Source organism: Pollachius pollachius, assembly GCF_949987615.1.
Source record: "Pollachius pollachius genome assembly, chromosome: 11".
Lineage (NCBI taxonomy): Eukaryota > Metazoa > Chordata > Actinopteri > Gadiformes > Gadidae > Pollachius > Pollachius pollachius.
Window position 1 is genome coordinate 19,514,663 of NC_136944.1, and position 21,181 is coordinate 19,535,843.

The 21,181-nt window shown below is 46.4% G+C and overlaps 2 protein-coding genes across 2 annotated transcripts; both read right to left on the reverse strand.

Annotated features, from left to right (window-relative positions):
* Positions 1-53: 53 nt before the first annotated feature.
* Positions 54-11,378, reverse strand: LOC307082713 (tetratricopeptide repeat protein 39A). The gene is made up of 18 exons (XM_079746363.1): positions 11,161-11,378; positions 10,420-10,524; positions 9,383-9,514; positions 8,169-8,224; positions 7,266-7,333; positions 7,110-7,174; positions 6,739-6,838; positions 6,495-6,560; positions 5,644-5,752; positions 5,435-5,502; positions 5,062-5,121; positions 4,663-4,824; positions 4,430-4,521; positions 3,736-3,856; positions 3,003-3,114; positions 2,268-2,382; positions 1,670-1,786; positions 54-783 (listed from the first exon to the last, which is right to left on the reverse strand). The coding sequence occupies exons 1-18, from the start codon at positions 11,193-11,195 to the stop codon at positions 672-674; spliced, it is 1,695 nt and encodes a 564-aa protein (XP_079602489.1). The 5' UTR covers positions 11,196-11,378; the 3' UTR covers positions 54-671.
* A 1,748-nt stretch (positions 11,379-13,126) lies between these two features.
* Positions 13,127-19,996, reverse strand: tspan34b (tetraspanin 34b). Its single transcript, XM_079746374.1, has 8 exons — positions 19,784-19,996; positions 17,126-17,204; positions 16,492-16,707; positions 15,170-15,244; positions 14,962-15,069; positions 14,727-14,861; positions 14,510-14,605; positions 13,127-13,550 (listed from the first exon to the last, which is right to left on the reverse strand). Exons 2-8 carry the CDS (start codon positions 17,180-17,182, stop codon positions 13,491-13,493), a joined length of 747 nt encoding a protein of 248 aa, XP_079602500.1. The 5' UTR covers positions 17,183-17,204; positions 19,784-19,996; the 3' UTR covers positions 13,127-13,490.
* Between the last annotated feature and the right edge of the window lie 1,185 nt (positions 19,997-21,181).

Here is a 21,181-nt window from a genome sequence, read left to right on the forward strand (position 1 = left end):
TTAAAATAATGAATTATGAAAAATAAATCCTTCAAAAACCATTGTTTGCAAGTTTATTTAAGGAAAAAAGCTTACACATGGTTTCCAACATGAGGTCAATGTAAGGTGACTTTACCTAATCAACATTAGGTAAAGTGAAATAATTACTCATTTTGTACGTGGATTAAAAAAAATCTTCAATCACCGGTTTCCATACCTTTTGGGAACCTTTCTTTTAGCTACACTAGGAACACTAACACCATATATTAACTAAATCAACTAGACTCTTTCCAGGAAAAAACACACTGAATTTTTACAAATAAAATCTGTTGCATATATATAGCTTACAAGTGCCTTCTATTACAATCTGGAGGTTTCTCAATGTAAACATGAAGATGTGATGCTTTTATAAACATGTAAACTACAGGACTGGCGATTAAAAGCTTCACCTTTCATTCACACAGAATTAACTCAAGATGACACTAACAACACACGTGTCGGCATAGCCACGTACATACTTTGGTAAACCATACTAAACATTCCGGCCACACAAATGGAGTCCACAGAGAGACGTAACCTTACACCATTTGATGGAACCTTTGTTTAAATCGCACTGTAATTGCAGTAGCCGTGGTTCACCAGGAGATGGTACTGTTTCTTCACTTAGATGCCAATGTTGCTGGTGATGATCTTTACATACGGGTCATCTCCTCCTGTTCCGTGGGGCTCACCTTCAGCTTGGCGAGTGCAGCGTGCACGCGGAACTGCGTGCGCGACTCCATGGAGTAATCCTTGTAGTTTGTTCTAAAAGGCGTCAGAAGTCATTATTGAAAATATAAATGTATGAGCCATTGCTTCTGTCCAAAGCGACTTACAATAGGTGTATTTAACCATGAAGGTACATCCCAACATGCGTAATTGGTAATGTCTATATATTAAGTAATAAAAAATAAATTAAAGTTACATTAAAAGGTGCGATTGGAGTGAGGCTCGGAAAGAGCAATACACGCTCTATTAGGCGCAAACCCATCAGCTCAATGTAGCGGCTATTAAATGGCATGTTACGTTTTAAAGATGGAAGCAACAGTTCTTCATAAAGATGAGAAGTATTGGGCCAACGACAGGACTACAGAGACTACAAGACCACAGGACAGAGACTACAGTACCACATGACTAACGGACTACAGGACAGGGTCTACAAGACCAACCATATGACTACAGGACAGAGAATACAGTACCACATGACTGATGGACTACAGGACAGAGTCTACAAGACAGACCATATGACTACAGGACAGAGACTACAGTATCACATGACTGATGGACTACAGGAAAGAGTCTACAGGACAGAGTCTACAAGACAGATCATCTGACTACAGGACAGAGACTACAGTACCACATGACTGATGGACTACAGGACAGAGTCTACAAGACAGACCATATGACTACAGGACAGAGACTACAGTACCACTTGACTGATGGACTACAGGACAGAATCTACAAGACAGACCATAGGACTACAGGACAGAGACTACAGTACCACATGACTGATGGACTACAGGACAGAGTCTACAGGACAGAGTCTACAAGACAGACCATAGGACTACAGGACAGAGACTACAGTACCACATGACTGAGGGACTACAGGGCTACAGGACAGACACTACAGGACAGAGTCTACAAGACCTACTTGGCCTTGTGTAGCAGCTTGATGGCCTCGTCCCGGCGGTTCTGGTCGATGCATAGCAGACTGAGCTCCAGCAGAGCGTTGGGTACCAGGTAGTGGTCGTACCGGATCTTCTTCTCACTGGTAAGAAGTGAGGGATAGACAGTAGCGAAAGATCATTAAGGAGCAGGCAGGGGTTAGACAGTAGAGACAGGTCATTAAGGAGCAGGTGGGGTATAGACAATACAGAGACAGGTCATTAAGGAGCAGGTAGGGGTTAGACAGTACAGAGACAGGTCATTAAGGAGCAGGTAGGGGTTAGACAGTAGAGACAGGTCATTAAGGAGAAGGTAGGGGTGAGGCAGTTCAGAATCAGGTCATTAAGGAGTGGGACAACTGAACATCATGCTCAGAACGTACAAGACCGCTAGTCTCAACCCTGGTTTGCGAGTTTAATTCACATGTCAACAGTAATTGCCAGTAACTTTCCATTAAATGTTGTCTAATGCCTGTAGTCTGCAGCGGTTACACTATTTGGTAACAAAAAGCTGTCGCCTTCCTCTGCCTGAGTAAACAGGCCACCCCTGCCACAGTGACTCACTCCACCTCCCCGGAACCTCACCTGCGGTACACATTGTTGAAGCACTCCTCCGCAGCGCGGAGCCGACCCTGGTTCTGCAGACAGAGACCCTTCAGCAGCTGGATTACACAGTAGTCATCCACAGAGTAATCGTTCCCTGGGGGCGGGGGGGGGGGGGGGGGGGTTAAAGTATGTTACTGGCTTCACACTAACTAACAGGTTAGTAATGACCGGTTCGTTAGCTAGGACCACTGCTGGGGTTTTGGGGGAATTAGACAAGCTGTCTTGGCATCATGTGAGCTAGAACTAGAGCTGGAACCAGAGCTAGAACTGGAACTAGAACCAGAGCTCGAACTAGAACTAGAGCTAGAACCAGAGCCAGAACTAGAATTACGATACCATACCATACAACTTTATTATTCCCCAGTAGGAGAAATTTGTTTGTTGCAATAGCCCAGCAGCAGTGGAAAAACACAGAGCTAGAGCTGGAACTAGACCCAGAAATAGAACTATAACTAGAACCATAATTAGAACTAAAACCAGAGCTACAACTAGAGCTAGAACTAGAGATAGTGCTAGAATCAGAGATAGAACCAGAGCTAAAGCTAGAACTAGCGCTAGAGCTAGAACTAGAGTCTGAATCAGAGCTAGAACTAGAGCTGGAACTAGAACCAGAACCATAATTAGAACTAAAACCAGAGATAGGATTAGAGAAAGCGCTAGAGTTAGAACTAGAACCAGAGCTAGAGCCAGAAAACATGTGGTGTTCTGCAGTACCAGGCGCTGCAGCCAGGGCGCGCTCTGCCTCCACCAGCGTCTGCATCATGGCGTCCGTCAGCTCGGGACACTTCCTGATCATGGTGAAGCCGTTCCACATGTACATCATCTCCTGTAGAGCACAGAGCACAGCATGACGTGGAGCATAAAGTAGAGAACAGTAGAGCACAGAGTACAAAATAAAGTAGAGCACAGAGAAGAGCACGGAGTAGAGCACAGAGTAGAGCACAGAGTAGAGAATAAAGTAGAGCACAGAGTACAGAATAAAGTAGAGCACAGAGAAGAGCACGGAGTAGAGCACAGAGTAGAGCACAGAGTAGAGAATAAAGTAGAGCACAGAGTAGAGCACAGAGTAGAGCACAGAGTTGAGCACGGATTAGAGCACAGAGTAGAGCACAGAGTAGAGAATAAACTAGAGCACAGAGTAGAGCACAGAGTAGAGAACAGAGAGGAGCACAGAGACACACTGGGGTCACGGGACTACACGGCGGTGGTTGCGTCCTCCATAGAAGATAAGTGTGAACAAGCTGTGTATACTAAGGGTGTCAGAGTCACACGATGTAGTGTGTGTGTGTGTGTGTGTGTGTGTGTGTGTGTGTGTGTGTGTGTGTGTGTGTGTGTGTGTGTGTGTGTGTGTGTGTGTGTGTGTGTGTGTGTGTGTGTGTGTGTGTGTGTGTGTGTGTGTGTGTGTGTGTGTGTGTGTGTGTGTGTGTGTGTGTGTGTGTGTGTGTACCAGGACAGGGACAGGTAGTTTGACCGGGCTGGAGGCCCGGTAGCGTCTCGCTTTGCGGATCGCAAACTTCTCCGTGGGCGGAGACTTTCCCGCTATCTTCTGCTTCAGAGTAGGAACCTGTCTGATACACACACACACACACACACACACACACACACACACACACACACACACACACACACACACACACACACACACACACACACACACACACACCTTGTTAGCGGCAGTACAGACATTGTAAATGCAAACTCACAATGTTTTACATGACTTATTTTGTTAATTAAACTCACCCTTCCTCATATTTTTTTATTAACTTATTGTGTTACATTTAAGACATCATTACATTTGTGCTCTTCATGTCGGCAGCGATTCTTCATATGAAATTGCATTCTGAGACACAATTCGCTCCGTTCTTAGGGGCTTCTGGAGGCCAAAACGCCGCGACTACTACACTCACTGCAGAACCACGACACACACACCTACCTGGCATGGTAGGGGGAGGGACAGTGTGGGGGCAGCCTACCCTACCTGCTAGTGGTAGGGTGAGGGACAGCCAGGGGAACCCCTACCTGACAGTATGGGGGTACCCTACGATGGTGTGGGAGGGGGGGAGGGACAGTAGGGGAACACCCTACGAGGTAGGGGGAGTGGTAGGGGGAGGGACAGAGCCAAGGAGGAGAACCACAGATACCTGAACAGCTCCACCTCATCCTCTCCAAACGGTCGGGATTCATCCTTGCTGAGCATGCTGAGACACGCCGCCTTCATGTAGACGTACATCGCCTTGGAGAGAGGGACAGGGGACTTTTATTTTAAACGCAACCTCAGATGGAGTTCATTTGGTGCTTGTGTTTGTATCATTTGGAGTGTGATGATTGTGTATGTACTGTTTGTAGTGTGTACTGGGTGCACGCTGTAGGCTACCTGGGACCAGCGGCTCTCCTTGGTCAGTAGGTCAGCGTAGAAGTAGGCCATCTTCCACAGCTGCTTGTAGGTGAAGCACCACAGCAGCTCCCAGTAGCACATGTGGTGGAACTGCTTCCACTCCTGCTGGGCCTTGCAGCCGTCCTCAAAGAGACACACCGCCTGTCCCCACGGCAACGCACATCCAATAATATCATGAAGAGATCATTAGAAGGTCCGGTTTAGCCCACGCTTTAATCCTAACAGCGTATTTGTAGTCCCCTGGCAAGTGAAGCAATAATACCTTGTTCCTGACATCTAATGCTGATACTACATGGAGAGGATGAGGCCGTCTCTACACTATAGGGGGTTAAACCTGGCCTGAAAGAGTAGGTCAAGCTTAGTGGAAGATAAACGCACCTTGTCTATGTTCCCCTTCATCTCCTCCGTCCTGCCAGCGAAGAACAGGAAGATGGCCCCCTGGGATCAGCACATGGTCCATCAGTCCAGAGGACAATCATCATTGGTCAACAGCAACTTCAATGACAAGCTTACCCATAGAACGTTAAGCGTTTGAAATGTTGTTATTCGATTAACCCCCATCAAGGGAACATCCCTACTGTTAGTTTCATACAACACTTATGCCTGGCTTATTTGATCTGTAACAGATTACAACATGAATACTACTGGTGACATCGCAAGTGGGTGTGTCCACCCAGATGGAGAGCGATGAGCTCCTGAGTTCCGAGGGCTCGGTCACCGTGTGCCGGGGCAGCGAGAGGAGGACACTCACCGTGGGGTAGCGAAGCCGGAACGGAGCCAGCAGCCTCTCAGCCTCTGCCACCTCTCCCTCCCCCGTACCTGAGACACACAAAAGAAAAACACTCAAATTGTAACTTCTAAAAATATAAAGTCTTAAAGTGTGTGCGTGTGCGTGTGTGTGTGTGTGTGTGTGTAGGTGTGTATGTAGGTGTGTATGTAGGTGTGTGTGTGTGTACCCACCCAGTATAAAGGTGAGGAAGGTGTGGTAACATAGCAACAGCAGAGCACACAGAAGGGAGCGCAGGTTCACCACAGTGGCGCCGCTGAGCAGCTGAGACAAGCCGTAGTCCTGCAACCATAACATGTAGAGCTTAGTCCACCTGAGCCATAACATGTAGGACCTTGGTCCACCTGAACCATAACATACATGAGGAGGTTAGTCCTGAACCATAACATATATGAGGAAGAGGTTAGTCCTGAACCATAACATACATGAGGAGGTTAGTCCTGAACCATAACATACATGAGGAGGTTAGTCCTGAACCATAACATATATGAGGAAGAGGTTAGTCCTGAACCATAACATACGTGAAGAAGAGGTTAGTCCTGAACCATAACATATATGAGGAAGAGGTTAGTCCTGAACCATAACATACATGAGGAAGAGGTTAGTTCTGAACCATCACATATATGATGAGGTTAGTCCTGACCCATAACATACGTGAAGAAGAGGTTAGTCCTGAACCATAACATACATGAGGAAGAGGTTAGTTCTGAACCATCAGATATATGATGAGGTTAGTCCTGACCCATAACATCCAAGAGGATGTCAGTCCTGAACCATAACATACATGAGGTTAGTCCTGAACCATAACAAACATGAGGTGGTTAGTCCTGACCCATAACATACAAGAGGTGGTTAGTCCTGACCCATAACATACATGAGGAGGTTAGTCCTGACCCATAACATACAAGAGGAGGTCAGTCCTGAACCATAACATACATGAGGAGGTTACTCCTAGATACAGAGGAGGCTTGGTCATGAAGATGTACGATGAAAAGGTGCTGAAAGTGAAGATAAGAAGATACACCTTGTCGCCGGAGAATCCTGCAAACTCCAACACCTTCAGGATTCGGGCAGGAAACATGGACAGAGTCTAACAGGCAAAGAAATAACTACGTGAGGTCTTCAGGCTGGAACACTCTAACAAGGATTCAAGACTCACTAAGATTATATTTTGTGACTTTCCAAATTAAAAGCCCAATACCAAAGCATTATATTTTGAAATTTACCAAATTAAAAGCCCCTATTCAAAAATATATTTAGCAACTTACCAAATTAAAAGCCCCTATACCGAAAGCCACACCTCCCTCGAGGTGGAGGTGGCTTGGTCCAACCAATGAGTCCTTGGACTGGATGTATGAGTGGAGCTCTCTGGGGGAGTCAGACCGTTACCACGGTAACAATGCCTAACAATGAGTCTAATGGAGACCAAGATGTCTCTTTTATGCAAAGGTATGAAAATGGCTACATTTAACATGGTGGAAGAGTTCTGAGCCTTCATGGGCATCTTTCATGGTTAGTTTAGATCCTAGGTTACACATGGTTAGTTTAATTCATAGGTTAAAGATGTTTAGTTGTGTTCCTAAGCTACAGATGGTTATTTTAGTTACTAGTCTACAGATGATATTATAAGGGGTCATACTTGTAAATCAGGTAACTGTTGCGGACTTTAATTCCTCCTTTGATAAAGCTGACCATGTTTTCATCCTGAAAGGGATTGTGGTTAATAAAATGTAAAAATTACAAGAATCACAACAACAACGAGAACAACAAAAACAGCAGGTGAGCGGAGGTTTACCTGTAGGAATGTGAGAGAAGCTCTCTGGAGCTGGCATTCAGCGAAACACGCTTCAGCATGCAGCTGCTCTGCAGACACACACAAACAAACACAAACACACACAAACAAACACAAACACACACACCCTTCAATTTTTGAAATCAGCAGTGAGTTTGCAGCTCACCAAACCCGGGCTACCCGCCTGAGATCCATAACATTTTATCCTGGTTCGGGCACGACCCTGACCCTGGCTCTTGGGCTAGGCCCTGCACTGGGGCTAGGCCCTGACCCGGACTCTGGGGCTAGGCCCTGACTCTGGGGCTAGGCCCTGACCCTAACTCTGGGGCTAGGCCCTGACCCTGACTCTGGGGCTAGGCCCTGACCCTGACCCTGGGGCTAGGCCCTGACTCTGGGGCTAGGCCCTGACCCTGACCCTGGGGCTAGGCCCTGACTCTGACCCTGAGTCTGGGGCAAGGCCCTGACTCTGGGGCTAGGCCCTGACCCTGACTCTGGGGCTAGGCCATGACCCTGACCCTGAGGCTAGGCCCTGACTCTGACTCTGGGGCTAGGCCCTGACTCTGGGGCTAGGCCCTGACTCTGGGGCTAGGCCCTGACTCTGACTCTGGGGCTAGGCCCTGACTCTGGGGCTAGGCCCTGACTCTGACTCTGGGGCTAGGCCCTGACCCTGGGGCTAGGCCCTGACTCTGGGGCTAGGCCCTGACCCTGAGGCTAGGCCCTGACCCTGGGGCTAGGCCCTGACTCTGACCCTGGGGCTAGGCCCTGACCCTGGGGCTAGGCCCTGACTCTGACTCTGGGGCTAGGCCCTGACTCTGACCCTGGGGCTAGGCCCTGACCCTGGGGCTAGGCCCTGACCCTGACCCTGGGTCTGGAGGGGCAGGAGGTACTGGAGGGGCTGGTCCTTACCTTCAGTTACCGACTCCCCTTGAAACTTCAACAGCCCGGGAGGTTTTCGACGAAACCTGAAATGTACACGGAGGGTTATGGTTAGGGTACCTAGTCAGGGCAAGGGTAAGCTCTGTTAAAGAGTTAGGGTAAGGGTACCCAGTCAGGGCAAGGATAAGCTCTGTTAAAGGGTTGGGGTACGTTCTGTTACAGGGTAGGGGTCATCACTGTTGGACCATAGACCTCAGTGATCCTACTTGGCCCCATGCAGACCCAGCATCCCGGACAAATGACGTCCATGGTCAACATTTCTAGGATTTGTTGTGGAAAGTGAGGTTTTCTTCAGAACAAATGTATAAAGCATTGATCCATTATGTTAGAAAATACAGAATGGGCCCCTCCCCTTTAATATCTACTTAACAACAAAGGACGACATGTTTCAAGTTAAACCTACATTAAATACACCACATTTGTGCAAACTTCCTGACTCCCTTAATGGATTCCAGCAAAACATTCCGCTCCAAAGCAAACGCAGGATAGTTGCAGCCCAGTTTTGACACAGACTCATTTACAAGTGAAATATTTCCACTTATCTGCTGTGAATGTCAGATAAGTGGACGAGTGGTGCTTGAAACTGCTGTCTTTATTTCCGAGAGGCACGCAAGACATTCCCAGTTTACAACTATGATGTAAGCCATTTGAATATGTACAATAATAGAAGCAGGAATATACATGCAGAACGTTGTTCACAATTCAGGAACAACGGAACTGAGTATGAACAGATCAGACCAATTTTATTGCCACTTATCTGCTGCTACTCTCAGATAAATAGACAAGTGGTGCTTTAGACCACTGTCTTTAAACCACAATGTCTATATGTCCAATAGGCACACGAGACATTCAAAGTTTACAACTAGTTAAGAACTATGCCATTTGAATCTATAAAGTAATATAAGCAGGAATCTAGGCTACATGCAGAACATTGTTCACGGTTCAGGAACCTGGGAACTGAGTGTAGACCGACCATTTCAGATATCAGACCGCTGACTGGGTGTGTTTTAAACACAGATCACGCCTTTGCTTGGGGCAATACATTTCTGACATCTCCCAGACCTACATGAACTCTATGGGACCTCTGTCTGAACAGTACTGGCCTCTGGAAGATCTCCCCACTGCCCTATGACCTCTAGCAGGTGATACACTGACCTATGACCTCTAGTAGGGGATACACTGACCTCTGGCAGACCTCCTGCGCCCTCTTCATGGTGGCTGCAGCGTTGGTGATGTCATCTTGTTCGAAAGTCATCATGGCCTGCATCTCTAGCACTGTGGCGTAGATCAGGGCGTGGTACATGCTCTCGTTCACGCTGCGCGCACACACACACACACACACACACACACACACACACGCACACACACACACAGGTTAAGATGGGATGTCATTAAAAAAATAACCCTAGAGATCCATGAAAGTACTGGCCGTTATAAGTGCACCACAAAACTACACTAATATGGATACCGGTTCTTTAGGTAGAACTTCAAACGACCCAAATATAGATACCGGTTCCTTTTGGAGAACATAAACTGTTACCAAACCCATTGGGAGGGAGGGTACGGTGGTGTTTGACTCCCTCCCAACTTGAGATAAGCGTTTGATTCAGGTGTGTGTGTGTGTGTGTGTGTGTGTGTGTGTGTGTGTGTGTGTGTTTTGTGTGTGATAGGAAGGTAGAATGAGCAGAGGGACTGATTGAAACATGATTTAGGTTAAACATGCATACACCCTGCTAGAAGGCAAAGAACAAAACCAACTAATGAAGTGCGTGCGTGCGTGCGTGCGTGCGTGCGTGCGTGCGTGCGTGCGTGCGTGCGTGTGTGTCAGATGTTTATTTTCTAGGCTGTTCTCGTGTGTCTGGGCCTTTGGCTGTCCAACCTTCGCAAACATCCTGGAGAGAAGTCAACCAATCAGGGAGCTCCATTCTACCGCCTAGTGCTGATAAGAGCTCCCTGTTAAATACACACACACACACACACACACACACACACACACACACACACACACACACACACACTGTCTTAATTAACATTAGATAGGAACCTTTGCTTCTCTATCTAGAATATAATAGGGCCTAGCCCAAGAAAGACACAGATGTCTCACATCTGTGTCTTTCTGTACTCTATGGATGAGTGAGAGAGAGGGGTTCTGACTCTTAGCCCAATAGTTCTCGGTGGGTTCAGTGAGTGAGTGAGTGAGGGAATGATTAAGAGTGGTTACCGTGGTTTCAGCCTCTCCATACTCTCTCTGAAACGGTTGTTGAGGAAAAGGTCCAGGGCCTCCATGCAGTCATCCAAGCTCTCCTTCAGACTCCCTTTGGAGGGGCTACGCGCACACACACACACACACACACACACACACACACACACACACACACACACACACGTTGCCATTGTTGTCATTCACTTCACAGAGCTACATATCCCCCCTCTATGTTAAGTGAACGGCTGGGCCATGTTAACGAACATGCGTCCTGTTGAACTAATCTGGTTCCGGAGCAGGTTACTGGAAACCCCCACAGAACCCGTGCGGTCACACAGAATCGTTCAGTCACCCACACATGCGCATGAGGTACCCGTGAGCACTTCTGCAAAGTAGCATGACACTGAAGAACGGGTGCATCGTCATTCACGCATCATTCTTATTCACGTTTCCTTGAAGAAGCCAAAAATCTCCTAGCAGCCACACCCACTTCTCATAAGCTCAGTCCTCAACCTATCCAGACAGCTGGGAATGAACACTTTGGTATTTGTTGCCCGACGACTATTGTTGACAGAGGGACAACAACATAAGAGAAAGCACAATTCGGAAGGAAACGAATAAAAAAGGCTTATTTTCATTGGAAATTCACTCTGAACTGCGCTCGCAGCGAAATGTTATGATATCCAAGTTGAACAGTCGTTTAGGAAAAAGAAGCATACTTATTCAAATGAAACTTATTTAATCACATCAGTGTCTTACTTGTCTTTCGTATGTGCATCTTTCCCATTGGACATGATAGCCCAGCCACTGCGGACACCTGCACAAAGTTAGGAGAGAACACAACACGCATCCAGGCTTTAAGTCCGAAAGGTAAAAATGTCACAGGCGGTTTGTTCCACTGCTTCCCTTGAAAGAGTAGAGACAGCGGGAGAGAATATCCGTACACTCTGGCCGAGGCGCTTCACTCTGCCGATCTGCTTTGAAGTCATGTTTTGCGGGAGGAGTGAGTTTTCGCGTGACTCCTCCTTAGCTGAGGCACTGTGCCACGCACACCTTACACTGCTACCCTTTACGCATACCATAATAACCCTAACTCAAATCTAACACTGGCCCTAACTCTTTGATTATAATATCACATTAAAGAGAAGAACACATAGACAAGACTAGTTAGGTCAGCGATGGCTTGTTTGTAAGCCAATGGGAACTTTTATAAAGGCTGGTAAGTTTCTATAGCTCATTCTGCAATGTTCTCGGTATTCATTATTTTTTTTTTTATTAAATAGACGACGCACAAGCCTGGCCCCGCAAGACGTAACCCTGAAAGCCAACTCAATAATGTTATACATTTTAAACTAGATGCCATTAAACACCCACATTACATTAATCGTATATCGATATCATTGCATACAGAATCGACTGGTCTAAGATTAAAAATAAAGAGTTATACCCAATTAGACGCATTTAACGTTTAAACGGACTGTTTCAAATTTACGTTGTAATTCATACATATTGCCACACGGGGGTGGTGTGGAATAACTAGTACAGTCGGACTCCGCCTTAATGTAAGAAAAAATCCTCAGTAAAAAAAAATTCAAGTTATATCTCTAGGACAGGTGTAAGGTTATATCATTATTACAGATGTTATATATTACTAGTATATGGGTTATCGGTTTTACGTCCCCTCCGAAGGACGGAGGTCCTGACTCACTGAGGTCATAAAAGATCCCAGGGCACTTATCGCAAAGAGTAGGGGTTTCCCCGGTGTCCTGGCCCAACCAGGCTCATTCAATCCGGCCCCCTAATCATCCTCCTGTATTATTGGCTGACTCATTAATTCTCTCACTCTCCACCTCAAGCTGGTGTGTGGTGAGCGTTCTGGCGCAGATTGGCTGCCGTGCATCACCAAAGTGGGTGCTACACACTGGTGGTGGTTAGTGAGGTCCCCCCTTCACTGTAAAGCGTCTTTGAGTCTATAAAAGCGCTATATAAATTCAATCCATTATTATTATTATTATTATTATTATTATTATTATTATTATAATTATTATTAATATTATATGTCACTAGTATAGGTGTTAGGGGGAGATGTTGCAGATGTATCTACCAAAGGCTAATTAACGCCTTAATACATCACAACAAGGTAATCCAAGGATGAGTTTAAATACACATTAGCAAGTACTAGTCAAATGTCGAAAGTCGCTACAATACTGCAAGCTACACTGGCCCCGGGTAATCTTCTCCTTCAACTCTAGGGGGCAACAGAGCACAGTCCCTCAATGTGTTACTAGTCACATTAATTATTAATTAAATAAGGAACTTTTTACCACTTTAAACTTCCCTGGAAATATATATATATATATATTCTTCCTGTGTAGTCCTTCAAGGGTTCTTCTTTTGAGTGAAATAAATGAGTTGTTGTAACATTTAAATGGTCATTTGAGTCCAGTAGTAAAATGTGTTGCTGATGATGAACAGCAACAGCAACACATTTTACTATGACCGGTCCAACAAACAAATATGTCGCTGCGTTAGACTGGTTAAACAAACTGTTCATAGTTCTAGTACATAGTAATGTACTATATCAGTATTAGTATACATCTACAGTGATATACAGTTTATATTTCTTCCAGTTCTGTTTAGGGTTCGGTTTGCCAATAATTGAGTTGAGCTGTAGAGAAATAAACTTCACTTTATTTCAAAATCCTTGTCAACATAACGTCAAAATAACCTTCAGGGCATTTATACAGTAATCTGAATACAAAAGATTTAAACCACAGTGTTCCGTTTTAAAAATAGTTTGGTTAATCCACTGGAATTTCTGAACTGTGTAAACCAAAGCCAGAAGTCCTTAACGGAAGCGAGTGTGAGAAATGTGAGCCTAATCGCTTTCAAGTGTATTGCTATCCTAAATAAATACAGATATTAATTCAAGACATCAATTAGACTTGGTATACAAACAAAAACAATCTAAAACTAATTTAAGTTCATGCCATTGGCGATGAGCTTGATAAGTCTACTGATTGCACGAAGTCAACTACTCATTGCTGTGATCAAGGAAGAATCATTTGGTTAGAACTGCCGTCGATCCGTCATCCATTCTTAGAACCGATCTTACAGTAGAGAATCATGGCGACGATCATGGCAAGGAGCTGATGGAAAAGGGAGAGGCACATTTAAATGTACAGTACCGGTCAAATTTAGTAGGCTGACAGAGTTTTGTCCTGCTGATACAAATGTCTTACATGTATGACTTATTCAATATTATTAATATTATTATTATTATTATTATGACGAAAAATGTGATCTAAAAGGGTAAGTGTCTTTACCCTTGGCTGGTTTCTATTATTGATGGATTACATTATTATTTTCCTTGATTCAGTTCGCATCGGTCAATTAGCCAAGAAGAACGGTTCAGAATCGTTTGTTCATTTATTCGTTCAGTCGCGTTTCCGGTAGCAGTTAATCATGGAATGTACGGTTCTCAGCTGAGACAGTCAGACTCAGCTCCTCCCTTGTTCTTAAACAATCGTGCAGACGGTCAGCAATCGACACACAACATTACAATTAAGTTCCTTTCAGCTGAGGAGCGCTTCATGTTCGGAATCGGGATGTTGTTGCCCAGGCTAGTCCCTCTTCACCACTCTGCTAACTTAACACAGTGAACAGCGAGTCAGCGAGTGGAGTCGAGTCTGGGAGAACGAATGATAGAGACGAACGAGAGAGAACTGAAACGTGGAATCAAGTCGATTCGTTCTTGTTAAAGGGTCGTTCCTCGGAACTGACTCGGTTGCAAACGACCCATCACTAGTTTCTATTAGAAGAGATTTCTTCTTCATACACCAAATACTCTCAATTATCTCCCAGAATCGCAGAGAAGTTGGACCATTGAGGTAATTGTTCCCCAAATGGACCCATGGAGATTCAAAGAAAGATGTTGCAGTCGGCACTCTCCTCCCAACACATGAAGCAGTTCTCTCTTACATAAAAAATACACAGCGTGATTTCCACTTTAGTAGAAACTGCAATTTTCCTGAAATGTGGTTAGACTATGATACAGTATCATTTTACAATGTGAAATAAACCACCAACATTAGGTCCTTTACTATACCTCTAGAACAGCGATTCCCAATGCGACCGCAATAATCGCAACCGAGTTGTCCTCAATAAGCTGCACAATCTTCGGGAAGCAACCAGTTATTGATGTCTGGGAAAAAAAAACAAAGTGGGAATAATGAACTCTTAAAAATGTATAAGGTATAGGTCGACAGATGATCTCCATGACATAGTTAGTCTAGCGAGGGTACTTGTGATTGACAAGGACCTACCGCGTTGTTGAATGCTTCAGCTTCAGTACAGAGCGACACACCCGGCTGGCAGCACTGGCGCGGGTAGACTTCGTGGTCACTGAAGTATGTTGAGTTTGTGAAGTCGGTGTAGTTGTAGAATCCACAGCATTCCAGCTAACAGAACAGGAAGAAAGTATAAATGGCGGGGTAAAAATCGTGTTGCAATTTACATCCAAGGTAGAACACATCCCATTGTGTCGTCATAGCAACATACCGCATCCATGGCAGAGTTCCAAAGTTGGGTGATCTCAAGATCGGGGCCATATTTCTTTATGATACTCTTCTTCGCGGCGTTCCCCACTTTCTCAATCAACTCCTCCGCCTGGAAGGTCAAAGGAGTTAAACGAATACCACTGACTTTCCAAAAACCTTGGATTTGAATTGAAACCATAACGCATGTGTTGGAATCTGAGTCTACCCACCACTGGTTTGAACACCAAGATGACCACCGCACCGGCCACCTCTGCCAGGAAGATCACCAGAATGATGATGAAGAACTGCAAGGACAGGAGAGCCTCGTCATTAGCTGCTTTAACGGCGGCCTTCAGGTGAACCACATCAAGGCCTTTAGAGGAACTACATGCTCGTCTCTACCTGAGACCACCTAAAGGCCGTCAAAGGAACTACATGCTAATCTCCTACCAGTGGTGAGACCTACCAGCAGTCAGACCTACCAGAGGTTGGACCTACCATCGGTCGGACCTACCAGGGGTGAGACCTACCCGAGGTGAGACCTACCAGCAGTCAAGAGCTACCAGGGGTGAGACCTACCAGCGGTCAAGAGCTACCAGGGGTGAGACCTACCATCGGTCAGACCTACCAGGGGTGAGACCTACCCGAGGTGAGACCTACCAGCAGTCAAGAGCTACCAGGGGTGAGACCTACCAGCGGTCGGACCTACCACGGGTGAGACCTACCCGAGGTGAGACCTACCAGAAGTCAAGAGCTACCAGGGGTGAGACCTACCAGCGGTCAGACCTACAACGGGTGAGACCTACCCGAGGTGAGACCTACCAGCAGTCAAGAGCTACCAGGGATGAGACCTACCCGAGGTGAGACCTACCAGAAGTCAAGAGCTACCAGGGGTGAGACCTGCCAGCGGTCAGACCTACCACGGGTGAGACCTACCCGAGGTGAGACCTACCAGAAGTCAAGAGCTACCAGGGGTGAGACCTACCATCGGTCAGACCTACCAGGGGTGAGACCTACCCGAGGTGAGACCTACCAGCAGTCAAGAGCTACGAGGGGTGAGACCTACCAGCGGTCGGACCTACCACGGGTGAGACCTACCCGAGTTGAGACCTACCAGAAGTCAAGAGCTACCAGGGGTGAGACCTACCAGCGGTCAGACCTACAACGGGTGAGACCTACCCGAGGTGAGACCTACCAGCAGTCAAGAGCTACCAGGGGTGAGACCTACCAGCGGTCGGACCTACCACGGGTGAGACCTACCCGAGGTGAGACCTACCAGAAGTCAAGAGCTACCAGGGGTGAGACCTACCAGCGGTCAGACCTACAACGGGTGAGACCTACCCGAGGTGAGACCTACCAGAAGTCAAGAGCTACCAGGGGTGAGACCTGCCAGCGGTCAGACCTACCACGGGTGAGACCTACCCGAGGTGAGACCTACCAGCAGTCAAGAGCTACGAGGGGTGAGACCTACCAGCGGTCGGACCTACCACGGGTGAGACCTACCCGAGGTGAGACCTACCAGCAGTCAAGAGCTACGAGGGGTGAGACCTACCAGCATGAGCATACAGCGGCTCTCCTTGACAGCGCCACAGCACCCCAGGAAGCCGATGACCACCAGCACCACCCCGATGGCGATCAGTAGGTAGCCCACGTTGAGCAGCTGGCCCAGCTCTTCTGGTGCCCCTTCCAGACTGTTGAGTAGACCCATGATGGAGCTACTGTCCACCTTCACCCAGATACCCACGCCCAGGAGGGCAGCCCCCGCCACCTGGGGGAGAAGAGGAGGTGGTGGAGGAAGAGGAGGTGGAGAAGGATGAAGGAGGGAGTAGACGGAGACGGGGTGGAAAGGAGAGAGGGAGGCGATTGTTTGGAAGAGAAGGAATGTGGGGTGAAAGAGGTGGTGGAGGAGATGGAGGAGGTATGGGGAGAGAGGTGGGAGAGGAGGAGTTGGAGGAGAAGATAGTGAGGTGGAGGAGAGGGGGGTGGGGTTGAAGAGGAGGTGATGGGAGAGGAAGAAAAAAACACACACAATCAAATGATAACCGAAACAACTCACAAGGTAGTACAAAGTTGCTGCAGATGAAATCTCTCAGTAAAAAAACAAGCTGTTTTTGAACAGCCTTCAGATGTCATAGTGTCGGGCATTTGTCAAAGGTTTCTTTTAAAAACAAGAAAGTCACACTTACAAAGATGAGGCCGTTGAAGGTAAACATCATGAATTTGAGGAACCCGAAGCAGCCCATGTTTGCTGTGGATTTGGTCTACCTGCGAATACATAGGTACAAATTGTTTCGAAATTTCATTTCATTTATGAAAATGTGCGTTGTACATAATTTACATCCTTTCATTCTACGCTAACCTCAGACATTGATAGCTGACACTGGGAAGAGTAGTTTGGTTTTATTCCATGTAAATCCTCCTGAGAGGTTCATGCAGTCACTCAGGTGACAGAGTGAGCCTGCGGGCTTAAGGAAGTTAAACACCTGAGAGACCTCAGTAGCTCCAAGCAGCAACACCTGGCCTGCTCACATGGCCATCTGCAGGCCAATAGTTGATCCTTTTATCAACGCTCGATAAACATTTTATAAACACTGCCATTACCTTCCATGAGGATATCAAGCATTCCCATCGTAGCATTCCCACTTGGCTAAGTATAGGCTGTTTGTATCAAGAGGTTTAGAGTCAATGACAAACTGGAACTGCGTCACTGTGAACAAATAAGGGGGTGGGTCTGTTGTGAGGTCAGAGCCAAGGACCAGCGGCTCTATTTGCTCGGCCTGTCCTTGACATTCCTCTGAGTAAAAAATTGATATTGAGTGGAAGAAGGGAACGCAACGGCTGAAAACACAACACACAACACACAACTAACACATCCCGATTTACGGGAAGAACCAGACAACGAACTACTTCCTTAACAGAGCTATTATACTACAAAGCCGTACCCATACAAACACACACGCACACACACACACCTACACACACACACCGAAGGCCATAGAGGTCCTAACCACCTGCTTAGGCGCATGCCTTTTTTATTGGTACACTTTTTTAATCAGCACAAAGCACGTAAAATATCGTGAGTTTTGTGCCCAATTGCAATTGAAGTTTCACATGCTTATGTGTGCACACCAAGCATGTGACACACTAACACTATGTGGTGTCTTCTGATCAGAACACAGGGTATCAACAGTGATCAGGGGCCGTCTGTCTCTGGTGCTGAGGGGCCACTCAGAACCAGATGGGCCTTTGTGTCTCGTCTCTGAAACAGACACAATGTTGTCCTCAAACATTGACCCCCCCCCCCCCTCCAACACACACCCCATTGTGCGTGTGGACAACAGGGTGGGTCTGTGAAAACATCTGGTTTGGAAGGAGGTTTGTAGTACACGCCAGTCAGACATTTCATTGCATGGATTCTTTGAACAGAGCAATCAGAGTGCTTTACGGTTGCTCGCATTTTAACTACATGTTGTGTAAAGACGCGATTTACAGACATCGAAAAGTAAATGATTTGCTACGCAAAACAGCCAAAAAATAATTAGCACTTGCAAAGAGTTTAACGAATATGAGACCAGTTAGGTTGTTTGCCCGGTTGCCTGGACAACAACAGGGTTAATCATACACACAGGCCAGAGAAGGTTGGAAAACACTAAAGTCCAATAATGAGCTGTGACTCCAGACTACATCCAGCACTGGCTTTCCTACCTCTTATTCCCTAATGCTCTCCCAGTAAGTCCCCTACAACACTGGCTAACTGGCAGCTGAGTAACTGACCAGGGGAATACCTGGCCAGTTTAATACCTGACCAGCTGATTACCTGACCAGCAGAGTACCTAGCCAAGGGAGTACCTGGCCAGGTGAGAACCTGGACAGGGGAGTACCTGGTCAGGGGAGTACCTGGCCAGGTGAGTACCTGGCCAGGTGATCAACCGACGAGTACCTGCCAGCTGTCTACCTCCCCTGGTCAGGGGAGTACCTGGTCAGGTGATCACCTGACGAGTACCTGACTAGCCGAGTACCTGACCAGGTACCTGACCAGGTGAGTACCTGGACAGGTTCGTACCTGACCAGGGGAGCACATGGCCAGATCATTAGCAAGCCAGGTGAGCATTCAAATGCAAATGTCACTTGCAAATCCCCACTGTAAAAAATTACAATCCACCCAGTGATGCTGTTCCTTGTTCTCAAGCCTTTCCTATTCTCTTTCTGTGGACTGTATATCTACCGTTATACACACACACACACACACACACACACAAACACACACACACACACACACACACACACTGAAGAAGTGGTGAAATAACCCATCCTTATCATTTGATCAACGAATATAATATAATATAAATATATAAAGATTAAAAATAATAAAAATAATCTAAATATAATTTCTAAGACACTTGTGACAATAATTGTTAAGATATACTTTTGAAACGGCATATTTACAGTAGCTTTTTCAATTTACAGTTACAATCGTTTTCCAGTGATACATAGTTATCATCTATACATATTTTCTCCCTGGAAGTTGTCTAAATACATAAAGATGAACAACATAAGTTTATTTTCAAAAATAAATTCATTTAGTGTTTCAACTTGACACCAAACTGAACTCAAAGCTTTTCTCGGAGAGGAGCAGTAATTGCAGTCTCACTCTCAGGGGACAAGACAAGAGGATCTTTGTTGAATCCTATTGTCACGTCACCCTATTTAACAGGAACAAAAAGCAATAAATCTGACACCTGTGCTACACACAAACAAACAAACACACACACACTCAAACCCACACAGACACACAAAAACACAGATTACATATCAAATTCTAAGTAAACCTTGGCTTTGCTCACCTGTTGGGGTATTTTTTCCTGGAAGCTGGCGGGAGGACAGGTGTGTCGAGGGCTGACGTGTAGCTGGAGAGGAGGCAGTTACTGTGGAAGCTGAGCTCTGTATGATAACAGCAGTCCACCGGTTCTGTTTTCCCAGTAGTCCCTCTTTCTCTCTCTCTCTCTCTCTCTGTAGTCACTCTCTCAATGGGTTCTCTCTCTCTCTCTCTGTAGTCACTCTTTCTCTCTCTTTCTTCTCTCTCCACGCCCTCTCTCTCTTGCTCTAAGCGAGTCACTGTGGATGATCTTCCCCGCTAACAGTGTTTAGGGCTGGGATGTTGATATTGGTCAGGGGAGGGGGAGGGTGGGTGGAGCCTGTGTGTAGTCAAGCAGCATATGAGCTTCCCCAGAGCACACACCTGAGGGAGGCCACGCCCCCTCCTCTGTCTCTGCTCCCCCACAGGAAACCATGGCTACATCACGCACACACATCCACCCACAGAACCATCACGCACACACACATCCATCCACAGAGCCATCACGCACACACATCCACCGACAGAACCATCACGCACACACACATCCATCCACAGAGCCATCACGCACACACATCCACCGACAGAACCATCAAGCACACACACATCCACCCACAGAACCATCACGCACACACACATCCATCCACAGAGCCATCACGCACACACACATCCACCTACAGAACCATCACGCACACACACATCCATCCACAGAGCCATCACACACACACACATCCACCAACAGAGCCATTGCGCACACACACATCCACCCACAGGACCATCTCTCACTAACACACACACACACACACACACATAAAACATACAGAACCCTGTCTCACACAAACAGAACCATGTCTTGCACACACACACACAGAACCATGTCACACACACACAGAACCATGTCACACCCACACACAAACACAGAACCATGTCTCATACACACACACACACACACACACACACACACACACACACAGACACACCCGTGCAGGTAAAAATATTTACTCAAATAAATATAAATAATACAACATAACATTTAATCCACCATATGAAGCTTGCTCGGCCGGCTGGTTATTTGCATGCCCGGTTGGTTGGTTGGCTGGGTGCACTTGTGCAGCAGAGGCCTGGAGGCTTACAAGGGCGACCACATCAGTCATCCTCCCTCTAGTCTACAGCATAATGCTTTGTGATGCCCGATTGTGTTGTGTACCGACCACACAGAAAGCGCAACTGAGCTTACCTTTGTATCAAAACTCTCATAGAGGACCGACGCAGTCAACTAGAAACAAATAACCTTCAGAGTACAGAAGTAGAACTCAAAAAGTAATCGTATTATGAGCCTATCATCTTATTTACACAAAATGTAATCCGTCCATTTGCAGGTCATTCC

What these genes read in the sequence shown, in the direction of transcription:
- LOC307082713 (XM_079746363.1), bottom strand. Translation starts at nt 11,195, where the DNA reads ATGTCCAATGGGAAAGATGCACATACGAAAGACAA. An exon ending in AGGGGAGTCGGTAACTGAAG is followed by an intron (nt 7,334 to 8,168) that starts GTAAGGACCAGC and finishes GTGTGTCTGCAG; the next exon opens with AGCAGCTGCATGCTGAAGCG. An exon ending in TGAAGGGGAACATAGACAAG is followed by an intron (nt 4,825 to 5,061) that starts GTGCGTTTATCT and finishes CCGTGGGGACAG; the next exon opens with GCGGTGTGTCTCTTTGAGGA.
- tspan34b (XM_079746374.1), bottom strand. Translation starts at nt 17,182, where the DNA reads ATGGGCTGCTTCGGGTTCCTCAAATTCATGATGTTTACCTTCAACGGC. An exon ending in GCCGCTGTATGCTCATGCTG is followed by an intron (nt 15,245 to 16,491) that starts GTAGGTCTCACC and finishes CTGTCCTTGCAG; the next exon opens with TTCTTCATCATCATTCTGGT. An exon ending in TGGGAATCGCTGTTCTAGAG is followed by an intron (nt 13,551 to 14,509) that starts GTATAGTAAAGG and finishes CTTTTCCATCAG; the next exon opens with CTCCTTGCCATGATCGTCGC.